Source organism: Gracilinanus agilis, chromosome 3 (assembly GCF_016433145.1).
Source record: "Gracilinanus agilis isolate LMUSP501 chromosome 3, AgileGrace, whole genome shotgun sequence".
Lineage (NCBI taxonomy): Eukaryota > Metazoa > Chordata > Mammalia > Didelphimorphia > Didelphidae > Gracilinanus > Gracilinanus agilis.
This window is the reverse complement of record NC_058132.1, coordinates 200954604-200967901: the sequence shown is the minus strand read 5'-3', so window position 1 is coordinate 200967901 and position 13298 is coordinate 200954604. Positions and strand designations below refer to the sequence as shown.

At 40.8% G+C, this 13298-nt stretch overlaps 1 protein-coding gene across 1 annotated transcript in view; it reads left to right on the top strand.

Annotated features, from left to right (window-relative positions):
- SIK3 (SIK family kinase 3) overlaps window positions 1-12159 on the top strand; it is a 280799-nt gene extending 268640 nt beyond the window's left edge. The window contains exons 22-25 of the mRNA XM_044669586.1: window positions 4464-4627; window positions 6211-6343; window positions 10142-10312; window positions 11292-12159. Of these exons, the coding sequence (XP_044525521.1) occupies window positions 4464-4627; window positions 6211-6343; window positions 10142-10299 (455 nt within the window). The 3' untranslated portion in view covers window positions 10300-10312; window positions 11292-12159. The remainder of the gene's footprint in view (window positions 1-4463; window positions 4628-6210; window positions 6344-10141; window positions 10313-11291) is intronic.
- The last annotated feature ends 1139 nt before the right edge of the window (window positions 12160-13298 follow it).

Here is a 13298-nt window from a genome sequence, read left to right as displayed (position 1 = left end):
TTAGGTCTCCTTTGTATGTGTGTCTATGTGTGTCTTCTAGGCTATTCTCCTGAAAACTAAAATATCAAAAGTGCATTTACTCATTTGCAAATGAATCAGTGGCTCCTGTGATTCAGTTGATTCTCTTGTATTTTTTTTATAGGCTGGCATTAACACAAATATAGCCTTTGGCATTAGACCATGTGATTGCAACAGATAGAAGTCACCTGCATAAGGCAATGAGAGTTAATAGAAAGGGGGGAAAGCCCAGAACACTTGGGTCTAAGAGTTGGGAGTATGAATTTTAGCTTCAGCTTGTGACTTCAAGCAAATCAGTCAGTCTCTTTGTTTCCTCACTTGTCAAATGGTGAACATCTCTACCTGAGGTTTCCTGAAGCCAAAAATAAGCAGAGCATCTTTGGAACATACGAACTGTCATTCAAATGTAGAGTATCATAGTACAGAATTATTTTTTGGCAGAGCAAAATCAGAAGGCTTAGTTTTCCCACTTCCAACTTCCAGTGTTGGGCCACTTTTAGAGGCTTCTTGTGTGGCTTGGAATCTCTTGACCAGGCCTACTTTGAGGGATTGAGCTTGGTAGGCAATATGATAAATTGGTTCTACAAGGCGTTTCTTCATATTTTCATTCTTCCCAACTATTTCTCTCTTCCTTTCTTTCCTCCCAAACCCATCTTCCCTCTTCTCCCTGCCACATCCATATTCTCCATACTTTTGATTTCTTTCCAGCGAACCAGCCATAAACTCACTTAAAATAGTGCATAAAGGTTTACAAAGGCCTTATTAACACAAACTGAATTGCATAACCAGCCTTATTTTTGTATGGTGATTGCACATAGTAGACACTTGTTAATACTTTCCTAATTGAATTTGAGTAAAAGTTAGCTGAGAATTCATTTCTTTCCGTATTTCTCCTGTGTACTCTTTTTCAAGATAATTTTTGTATCATTAGCTATATTAGTAGCTGGTATTTTCCATTGCTTCCTTCCTAATACCCATAAGAGGGACCCACACATTAGAATTAGAAAATCCATGATCCCGTGGAAGACATTATATGATTTCAAACTATGAGGACTGGCTCACATTCTTTTTTTTTTTTTTTAAACCCTTGTACTTCGGTGTATTGTCTCATAGGTGGAAGATTGGTAAGGGTGGGCAATGGGGGTCAAGTGACTTGCCCAGGGTCACATAGCGGGGAAGTGGCTGAGGCCGGGTTTGAACCTAGGACCTCCTGTCTCTAGGCTTGACTCTCACTCCACTGAGCTACCCAGCTGCCCCCTGGCTCACATTCTTAATAAATTGGACAGAATTTTCTATATGTTTTAAATAGAGACCTTTTCCCAAGAAACTGTTTAGAATTTTTTTCCTATTTTTTGCTTTTTTAATTTTTTTACTTGTTTTTTTTTCTGCTTTCCTTCTAATCCTGGCTACATTACTTTTATTTGTACAAATCCTTTTTAATTTAATGTATTCAAAATTGTCCATTTTACACCTCATAGTGCTTTCTATTGCTTGTTTATTTATTCATTCTTCTCTTGTCCATGAATTTATTAGGTAATATGTTCCCTGTATTTATGATTTCCTTATAATATCTCCCTTTATGTTTTGGTTATATATCATTTTGATTTGATCTTAGTAAATGGTGTAAGATATTGGACTTTGTCTGGTTTCTGCCAGACTGCTTTCCAGTTTTATCAACAATTACCAAATAGTGAACTCTTATCTCAAAAACTTGGATCTTTACTTTTGTCAAACTCAAGGTCACTATAATTTTTTACTATTGTTTGTCATATGTCTGTTCGTTTCCACTGATGTACATTTTTTTTCACTAATTCCTTTGATATTCTTGACCTTTTTTTCTTTAAATGAATTTTGCTATTATTTTTTTCTAGTTCGGTAAAATAATTTTTAGGTAATTTAATTTGGGATGGCATAGAATTAAGTAAATTAGTTCAGGTAGAATTAAATTGGCTCTACCTATCCATGAACAATTAATATTCCTACAGTTATTTTAAATCTGACTTTATTTGTATAAAAAGTGTTTTATAATTATGCTCATCTAGTTCCTGAGAGTTTTTTTGGTAAGTGTACTCCTAGGTATTTTATTGACAAATGCTCAAAAATATGAACAGTTTTTAGATGAAGAAATTAAAATTATATATAACTATATGAAAAAAATGCTCTGGATCATTAGAAAACTGCAAATCAAAACAACTTTGAGGTATCTCATACCTATCGAATTGGCTAAAGCGATAAAAGAGCAAAATTACAAATGTTAGGGGAGATGTGGAAAAATAGAGACACTAATACATTGTTGGTGGAACTGTGAACTAATCTAACCATTTTGGAGAGCAATCTGGAATTATACCCAAAGAATTAGAAAATTGTCCATACCTTTTGACCTAGCAATACCACTATTAGGTTTATTTCCAAAGGGGATCAGAGAAAAAGGAAAAGAACCTATATGTTCTAAAATATTTATAATAACTCTTTGTGGTGCCAAAGAACTAGAAATTCAGGGGATGTCCAGCAATTAGGGAATGGTTAAATAAATTGTGGCATATGATTATGGTGGAATAGTACTACTTTCCCATAAGAAATGATGAGCAGATTACTTTTAGAAAAACATGGAAAGACCTACATGAAATTATGAAGAGTGAAGCAAGAAAAACATAGAAAACATTATATACAGCAACAAAAAACACTGAAGAATGACTTGTGTATGTCTACCTCTAGAGTAAAAACTGATCAATAGAAAAAGCAAGACATAGTTTTTTATATAGTTGTACATATATCTTTTTCTTAAATGATACCTTCTCTAATTTAATGAGGGTAGAGAGGATAGGAAATACTTAGTAATTTTAATGTAACAAACAAATAGTTTAAAAAAAAAAAAAAAACTTTGCCTTTCATCTTGGGATCAATACTGTATATTGGTTCCAAAGTGTTAGAGCAGTAAAGGCGAGGCAATGGGAGTTAAGTGGCTTGCCCAGGGTCACAGAGCCAGGAAGTATCTGAGTCCAGATTTGAACCCAGGACTTCCTGGCTCTTGGCCTGGCTCTCAATTCACTGAGCCACTTAGCTCTTTCCCCCCCCCCCCAATAATTAATTAAAAAAAACAAAAACTAAAAGGCCATTAGAAATTGTTTTGTTCAATTTCTTCATTTTGAAAATTAAAAAACTCAGTACCAAATTGGGCAATTGACTTGACCAAAGTCATACACAGGGAGTAGGTGGCAGAATCAAAATCTGAAAAGGTCATCTCATTTAATCCCTAACCCGATTCAAATAAATGGATTTAAATAATCAATCAACAGGTGTTTATTAAATGCTTCCTATGTGCCAGGTACTATATTGAGTACAGAGTACAAAGAAAAAAGCTGAAAACTCTCCCTGCCTTCATGAAGCTTATGTTTTAATGGATCTCAACTTTCTTTACCATTTGTGCAATGCAATTTATTACTTGTACTGATTAAATAACTGTTTGACACTGTTGGTATAGAATCAGGATTAATTTTTTTTCCCTGTTTTATTTTAAGTAGAGAATTAGGAAGAGCTTGGTTTAAATTCTAGCATCAATACTTCTCTATGTGACTCTGAGCAAGTGATTTAATTTCTTTGTCCCTCTAGCAACTCATTATCTCCTAAATCATAGATGGGTTATTGTCTTATTGGTGGAAAGAGTTTCCACACTGATGATTCCCTAGACTGATGAAATTACAGATAGTTTGCATATTCAGGTATTTTATATGAAAGTTATATAGTATGAGCCTGGTCAATGGAGTTAATTCTTCAGAGAAATGACATGTCATAGAAATCTATCCTTTTAAGACAAATAAAATATTCATGTTTTATGATGGGGGAAAACTAAAGATACATTCAGGCTTTCTTGCATCGACCAAGATACTTCATGATTGTCCCTGAGAACAGAGAAATCTATTCTACCAACAATCACTCATGAAGTCACTGAATAATCCAACACTTTTAGAATAATCCAACCCAAATTAATGGGTAGACACTAGCATAGTATAATAGACATAGAACTCAATAGAGACTTCAGTTGTAATTCTGGGACTCCAGATTAGTCATTTAATTTCATTTGGTACCCAGTTTCCTCATCTACAAAAGGAGGGAATTGGATATTATGTTCGTAAGCAGCCTTAGTTCTAACGTTCTGTGATTCCCTCCTATAGGCTTACTTCTAGGGAATAGGTAAACCAGTAACTGGACTCCTTATTTAGTGGGCCCTGATAGACATGGAAGCAAAAGCTCAAATGCCATGAAATTTAGGGCTAGCTACAGCTTAGTTTCTCTCCCAGCAATGCTGTGGTTCATTTGGGTGTCATTTTATTCAGATGTGCATATATTGTTTCTTGGTACTATATTGTCTTCTGTTAGGTGCTTGTGCTGTGAGAGGCTTGTGTTACTGTGTAGATTGTTGACCTCCTATTTTGCTGTCTCCCCAGAATCTGTCATAGGGAACTGTATGGACAGAAGTTCTCCTGGACAAGCTATGGAGCTACCTGATCATAACGGGTTGGGTTACTCAACACGCTCCACTGTCAATGAGCATCACAGGCCCCGGACTCTACAGAGACATCACACTATCCAGAACAGCGATGATGCCTATGTATGTTTGTGCCCTTCCTACTTTGGGAGAGTTCCTAAAAGTCACTTGGAAACTTGGAAAACTCTGAAAAGAGACAGTTTAGTAGCAGTGCTAGCTAGGCAGTGTCTGTTTCCCTCAGCTATTGTCCAACCTCCTCTGGCACTCATAGGAAGTTAATGTAAGGGTTCAAAATTAAAGGTTGGACTAAATTTATAAGAATTGTGGTCGCCAAAATTATTACTCAAGTCAGAATGACTTTTTATGGTAGTTTATTTACAAAAAGTGAAAGAGTGAAAGTGAGGAAATCAGAGAAAGAAAGAGAATTACTCCAGCCTGGTCCAAACTGGGCGGGACTTCATAGGCCCCAGAAAGGGGCCTTAGAGGTAAATTAAACAGGGGTTCTAGCCACAAGGCCTCCTCCAAGACAAGGGGTCTCTCCAGAGGCTAGTACCTCCAGAAAAACCAGGAAAGGAAGTCGGCATTTTTCACTCATCCACATGGTAGTCCTTAAGGAAAATCCAAGAGTAGTCTGAGGTTCCAAGCTGGAGCTCCTTAGAGGCCAAGTTCAAAGGAGAAAAAAACTGGTCACATGAAGTTACCACCATTTTTAAAGACAGTTCTTTGCATCACTTCCTGTGCCTTCCTTCCACTTTTACATGGACCAATTGCAATTTTAGCTTTGCTTTGGACTGTCCAGAGGGCAGTCAGTCGTTTTTGATTTGTCACTCGTTAGCATATATGGGTCATAGACCTCCCCCCACTTAAGGATTAAGTGGGGGGATATACATTCCTTGTGACTAAAATCTAAAAAATAGGCAGGGGAGAGTTAATCCCATTTTCAAATTAACATATAGTCATTTCAACAAATTCTCTCTTAATCCCAGTCACTGAGCTCCATATTCCAAATTCCAAGCTAAGGACATAAGTATTATATGTTTCCCCAAAACTTTGGCTTTTTAACCTAACTCCACCAGGGGTTCTTGGGTCCATTGAGCAGGGAGCCTTCTGAGAGCCACACTGAGTTTGTCCATTTGGCTAGATCTGAACTCACAGTTCTAGACTAAGCAGTTGTAGCTGTTGAGTTTCCTTCACAGGAGCTGACTGAACATGATTGAGGGGAAGAGGTCTGGTTTTAGAGAGGCCATGTTTTAAGAGGGCTTATCCAGATCTTATCCTATAACCAACCCCCTCAGTGAACCTCAGACAGCATGGAAATAACATGGATTGGAGGTTAAGAAACTCAGATGCAAATGCCACCATTGTGGCCATGGCCATGCCATTTAATCTCTCTGAGATTCATCTTCCTCATCTATAAAATGGGGCTAATAATACTTGTACTCCCTTCCTCAAATGGTGATTTTTAAAAGCTCTTTGAAACCCTTAAAGTGCCACATACATGTGACTTGTTATTACCATTTGAGCTTTGATGGTGAATAGGGAAACAGGGAAGTCTGAAACTCCGGAAGAATAAGATACTTGTCCCTTCTGCTGCCTGTCCAGGGTCTGGGAAGGGGATGGTGTTGCTTAGGATTAGAGCCTAAACTGTTTCAGTAGCTACAGGCCCAAGTTCAGCTCTCACCTCCCTGGATCATTGCCTTCTACAGGTGCAGCTGGATAACCTGCCTGGAATGAGTCTCATGGCTGGAAAAGCACTGAGCTCTGCTCGCATGTCGGATGCCGTCCTCAGTCAGTCTTCACTCATGGGGAGCCAGCAGCTTCAGGACAGGGAGAGTGAGGGTAAGGGGCTTCTAGGCGATAGTTGGAGTCTGGCAGCCCACTGATCTGCTTTGGCTCTGATTGGTGGGGGGAGGGGGTGAGTAAGCTCAGGGACCCAGCTCTTTCCCCCCCACCCCCATCTCTCTCTCTGTCTCTCTCTTTCTCTCCCTCTTGCTTTCTGTCTGGCTCTTCCCCCCCACTCCTCTCCCTCTCTCTCTTTCTCTCTCCCTCTCTCTCTCTTTCTCTTTCCCTCTCTGTCTCTTTCACTCTATCTTTCTCTATCTTTCTGTCTCTTTAGCTCTCTTTGTCTCTCTGTCTCTCTCTATCTTCCCTTACTCCCTTTCTCCCCCTCCCCCTTCTCTCAGGTTGTGAGATGTCCAGACACCAGAGTCATAGTGCAGGGCATCTGGTCAGAAATTTGCCAGCCAGTACAGAGAGTGACTGCTCAGAGATTGTGGGGAAAGCACTGTCTTGGAGACCGTCAGGAACCTGGAATTGGTGTTCCTGCTCTGCCACTTGCTGACTCTCTGAAGTTGACAAACCACTCAACCTTCAAGCTTCAGTTTACTCATCTGTAAAGTGGGGATGATCATACCCACATTATCTTCTTCATAGACCTGTTGGAAAGTCATTTGTAAGGGAATATATAAATATGAGTGTTTGTAGTGGTTATTAGTGATAGTAATGTAGATCTAGTTAAGGACTTCTATCTGGGTTCAACAAGGACCATTTTTAGAGTTCAGAGAGCGGCATCCAAGAATTGGGAATTGCTGAAGGATGCACCACCATTTCAGACATGGTCTCAGTCCTTACAACTACCAGCACATAGATTCCTGCTTTATTCGTCTCTCTCATGATTTTCTTTAAGCTTTCCCTGTCCTGAAGAAAATGTATGCCCTAAATTTTAGCCTGGGGACATGCTTTCTGTGCTCTGGATTTTTTGACAAAAGAACTTGATTCTGTTCAATTGAGACAAACAAACACTGATTAAGTGCCAAGGGGCAGGTATGTGACAGAATGGATTACACACTAACCTGAGAGTCAGGAAGGCCTGAGTTTAATTCCTGCCTGAGATTATTACTAGTTCTGTGACCTTGGACAAATCACTTATTTTCTGTCTACTTCAATTTCCTCATCTGTAAATTGGGGGTGATGATAATAGCACTTACTTCACATGGTTGTTTTGAGGATAAAATGGTCCCTTTTGTAAAACACTTTTGCAAGCTTTAAAGCGTTATTTAAATGTTGGCTATTTTTATCACTTTGTGCAAAACACTGTGCTAAGAAAGAACTAAGATACAAGGAAGGACCAAAGCATAGTTCTGCCCTGAGGGGTGGCCACATGTATAATAAAGACAATGTGCAAATGATTCTGCACCTACAAGATGAATATAGCATGAGTGGAAAGTAATATCTGGGCAGCGAGATGGCTCAATGGGTAGAGCACTAGGTCTGGAGTTGGGAGGTCCCGATTTCAAATATGGCCTCAGACACTTCCTCACTGTGTGGCCCTGGGCAAGTCATTTAATCTCAATTGCCTAGTCCTTACTGCTCTTCTGTCTTAGAACCAATACATAGTATTGATTCTAAGAGGAAGGTGAGTGTTTTTTAAAAAAAGGAAAAAAGAGATCTTGGGAAGAGAAAAACAAGAAGATTTGACAATGGATTGGGTATGGGAAGTGAACCGGAAGTTTAGGATGACAAGATGATAAGCAGGAGTGCCTGCGAGAGTTGCTGTGCCCTTGACAATAAGCGGGAAGTTTGAGTGAGGGAGTTGGGGGGCTGGGAGGAGTAGTTGGGAGTGAGAGCTAACAGGTTGTTTTGGACATAACAAGTTTAAGATTATCCATTTAGGGATCTCTAGTAGACCATTGTGTTGTGAGATGATAGGTTTAGGAAGGAAACAAACAAGCTTCTATTAAGGACCTACTATGTACTTGGCCCTGTATTAGCACTTTACAAAAATTATTTCTCATGATCCTCACAACAACTCTACAAAATAGGAGCTGTTATTATCCCTATTTTACATTTGAGAAAACTGAGGCAGACAGAGGTTAGGCAAACTTGCCGGGGATCACACAGATAGTAAGAGGATATGGTTAAATTTGAATTAGGGTATTCCTGATGCCAGACCCAGTATATCACCTAGAGCTGCCCATTCTGGCTGAATAAATGAATACAATCATCCACATAGAAATGAGAATGGGAGCTTATGATAGTACCAAACAAGAAAGTATAGAATGAGAATAGAAGAGAACCCTGAAGAGTGCCTTAGAGGACACCTCTGGGAAGTGAGATGATCTGGGTAGAGTTCCAGCAAAGATAAACAGGAAGCAGTCAAGCAGGAGAGAGGGTTGTCCTGACAAGGGAAAGAGAAGAGGTCCAAGGCCACAGGCAGGTCAGGAAGGATGGGGATTGAGACACCAGTAACCTTGGAGGAATCTCCCATTCAGAGATTCCAGAGAGAGGAGAGAATGTGGGGGCCCAGCCATAGACAACTTTCCCAAGGAGTTTAGCCACCCAACAATCACCAGCAGGGCTGCCTAGACCAAGAGGAGTTTTTGTATTTTAAGAATGAGTATGTTTGTAGACAGTAGGGCAGTGATGATGAACCTTTTGGGCCCCACCTCCATCCCACCCCCCCAGACCTGGTGCCATGCCCACCCCCCCACACTGAGTGCCAGGCATGCCATGTCCCCTCCCTTATCCCACACAGGGGAGGGAAAAAGTGCTCCCATTGGGCAGAGGGGCAGGGGAAGTGAGGAATGTCGTCAGCAAGTGTAGAGAGGGGAAGGAGAATGGCCTAAGTACTCTGCTTCCCTCCAGCTCTGCCCTCTGTGAGCTGCCCACCTTACCCCCCTGTGTATTCCCATTGGCTCCTGGGCAGAGGGGGGGCGGGGGATGTGAAACAATGTCATCAGGCATTGTGGAAAGGGAGAACCAGTTAGTAGATAGGGTGAGATTGAAGATTAAGAAGAAAATGGAGATGATAGAGGGGCAATCTAGAGAAGGCAGGAGGGGACCAGATCAAGGGAGTATGTTGAGGTTGGGGGAATTGAAATCTTTTCATGTTAGGTGAAGATAGTTGAGGAAGACATCTGAGGGACATGAGAGGAGGAAGAGGAGAGGAGAAGTGAGAGCTCTCAGCGAATGGCTTCAATTTTTTTTTTTTTTTTTTTTTTTTGGCAAAAACTGAGATGGGGTACTCAGCTGAGAGGGTACAGGGAGAAAGTGCCATGGCAGGCTGAGAAGGTTTTGGAATGGTTTAAAATAATTGCTGTGGTGAATAGGAAGATGAATCAATTAGAGAAGTGCAAAAAGATTACCTTGCTCCTCTGAGGGCCCATTTGAGATTATCTGAATAACTTTGTAATAGACAGTTTCATGCTATTGGTTGGATACAGTTCTTCCCCTCAAAGAATCTAGTAAGGAAATATGATGTACACAAATAAGAAGGTATTAAAAGCTATTAAAAAAATTGACCACTGTGGCCTTTATGGGCCTTTTTCTTTCTAGCTTCAAGGAGGACTTTTTTTTTCCTCAAGGGACAGCACTTTGCCTACTTAATTGGGCATGTAGACACCCAGTGATCAGGCTTTGTGATATAGAAATTAAATTTGAAATTTAAATATAAAAATTTTAAGTTAAACTTTTTAAATGCTTATAATCATCAACCCCCAGCCTAAATCTTCAGGTCTAGCTCCCTCTTTAGAGGTCCTCAGAATTCTCAGTACTGGGAGGTAAACTCCTTCATCCCAAATAAAAAGTCCTCTCCTTCTTCCTCCTTGCCAATCTCAAATGTTCCTTTTGGTCTTTCAGGCTGTAGGGAGACTTTGGAAGGTCAAGAGCCCTCAGACCTGACCGACGGCAACCAGCACTTACACAACTCTTGTTATCCATCTACATGTATTACAGACATTCTACTGAGCTACAAGCATCCTGAGGTCTCCTTCAGCATGGAGCAGGCTGGGGTGTAACAAGAAACTAGGAGTGAGTATGGGCCTGACTAGGACAGCTCTGCCATTGGCAGCTCTCCCGCTTCCCACAGGCTGGAAGGATGTCTTCAGTGGAGTTAGAATTGCTTACAGTTAAATAACTCTTCTCCATGGATGACCTGCCCTAACTTTCCTCATGGCTCATATCCTCTCAGCATTCTCAAAATCAATCAACAATTACTTATTGAGTCCCTATGAGGTGCCCAACACTCTGTTAGATGCTGTGGGAAAGGTAGAAGAGATTAAGGCACAGTCCCTAACCCTCTAATTGCTCATTAGGAGGAGATAAAATACAGATGTAGGATTCTAATTGGTATATACTAAGTGCCATATGAGTGGCATATGGATAGTAGTGAAAGCTACATCCATTCAGAGGAGGTTAACCCCTGTTTTAACTAGAGATGGTTAAGGAGAAGATAGATTTGGTTTCTACCTTGAAAGATAGGTAGTATGTGTATGGCAGTGAGACAGTGGGGAGGGCTTATCTTCTCTGCCAGGGGGCAGCTAGGTGACACAGTGAATAGAGAGCCAAACCTAAGGTCAGGAAGACCTGGGTTCAAATTTGGCCTCAGACAAATCTTCCTGGCTATGTGACCCTGGGCATGTCATTTAATCCCACTTGCCTAGCCCTTACCCTTCCTTTTTAGAGTTGTTACTATGACAGAAAGTAAAAGTATGTTGAATGTGGACCAGTTTGTCTTGATCAAGGGCAGGTAAGATCTCCAAAGTAGGCAAGTTTTCTAGTTTGAGCCTATGCATGGAGAAAGTAAGCCCAGGTTTAGGAGATTTAAAGAATCACCTGTGAGTTCATGTTAGAACTGTAGCCAAAACGAGGGGGTCCACACCTCAAAGTCCATGCCATGAGCACGCACAGCAAGCCTCCCCAATGGCTGAGGGATGCGTGTTTAAAATGAGCCCACTAACTTCGGGTTCTTACGCCAAACTGACTCTTCTTTGTTTCTTCTCTGTTGCAGGTTTTGTGTACAGCTTGGGAATTTTAAAAGTTCATTTTAAACCCACAGTATCTAGCAGCGTTGCGCCAAATTGCCATTGTATTTTTCCCCAGCTGGAACATCACAGCTCCTTTTCTCCTATCCAGTCCATCTGTGTGCTGTTCCTTGGGGTTCAGAGGGTGTTCTACCATATTTGCCTGTATGACCAAGCCACCGAGGAAATAAACGGGAAATGAGAGTTCTCCACTTTTGGCAAAAGTGTATTTGAGTTTTGTGTTTTCTTTTGGAGGCTGTTTTTCTTTTCTGCTTTTTCAGAGACAGGAGGGATGATTGGGGTGTGGATGGATGCCTAGGGTCTCTGAGCCACCACCCAAAGCAGTCCTCCCAGAAGGCCCCTCATCCCTGCCAGCATTGTCAGATGCCAGGAACAGATAGGAGAGGATAGGACAGCCACCTCTAGAATCTACATGTCAGGGGAATGGATGGAAAGTGGGGATAGGGTGGGATCTAGCATTGGCAAGCAATAAGCAAAGTTTAGGAGACCCTTAGCTGGGACCCTGTGAATCTTCACTGCTGATACCCACTGAAAAGATTTGCCCAGCCTGGCAGGCTATTAACAGAGAGCCAAAGTCCTATCAGAATCTTAGTATTGATGATGAGAGTAGCCTGGAGCAAGATAGTCTCACTTCACCTTCTTTGGGGAGCTTGTTTGTGGCACAGAACCCCTCATCACCACCAGAGCCGGTTGCCTTTACCATCCCTTTGGTAAACCATTCCTTCTACCCACGGACAACTAGAACACCCAAGAGTGGTGAAATCTGCTTTTTGTGGCATCTTTCATTCTCATTTTTTATTGCGCTAAAAGGATTGTTTCTCCTTTTATATATATGTGTGTGTATGTATATGCACATATATGTATGTGTTTATGAATATACACACGCATATATATTTTCATATATATATACATATATATATTTACCTTTTCCTTTCAAATTCTGCCCTCCCTTCCAGCCTCCTTGCCACAGCAAGAACAGGAGGTTCTATTGGATCCCTCCTCACTCCCTACCTCCCACCATCCTCAGCCCCCTTTTTCTTCTTGATCATGTAGGAATTGTTTTTGGTAAATGTTGTTATTGTTATTATTATTATTGTTGTTATTATTATTAATAAAGACAAAAGGAATTTCTGTTTAAAAGAGAAATGTTTAACTAGATTCTGTTCTATTTGAATTGTGACTTGCACCTTTGTTCAAAAGTATTTTATTTCCTTTAATGACACTGTAATTGTGAGCACTTCTTATTGGTGCCAGTGACACTTGTCATGGTCTCCTTTCCCCAGCAGATGCAGTGCATACACCGTGGCTCTCATTTGTCATTCTCTTTTCTTTGCTTTATTATTAGAAACCAAAGCCTTCTCCACTGGCGGGGGCTGGGAGAGTATATGGGCTCATCACCTTTTGAACGTTTGGTTTTTGTTTTGCTTTATTTCTGTTTTTGTGTGTGTATGTATGTGTGTGTGTTTTGTTGTTTTTTTTTTGTTTGTTTGTTTGTAAATGAGACTTGATCCTTTCTTTTTTTCCTTTGGAGAAAGGAGAGGAAAATATCCCATGTCCTCTCCCAAGATCTTCTCCCAAATTTGCACAGAAGGAAATGTGAGACCAGCATAGCCAGTGCAATGCTGCTGATAGGTTACCTCTCCTCACTCCCACCTCAAACCTCAACCCTACTTTGCCCCCACCATCGCCCCCACCTTTAACCAACATGGAATCAGTCTTCAGTTGGAAAAAGAACATTGGAAAACCCAGAGCCCTGGCAGCATCTCCTGACAAATGGATTTCTACAGAATGGAGAGCTTCTTTGGGTTTCTCCCATGCCCCATTTCTTTTACCTGTCCAGGAGTGAGATCCCAGTTTCTACTCTAATTGTGACAACTTTGCCTGCCTAGCAGGAAGGTACCAAGAAACCGCTGAAAGCATTTGTTTGACTTTTCCATATCTGTTCTCTCTGTCATTGTTACTCGCTTCCTTAC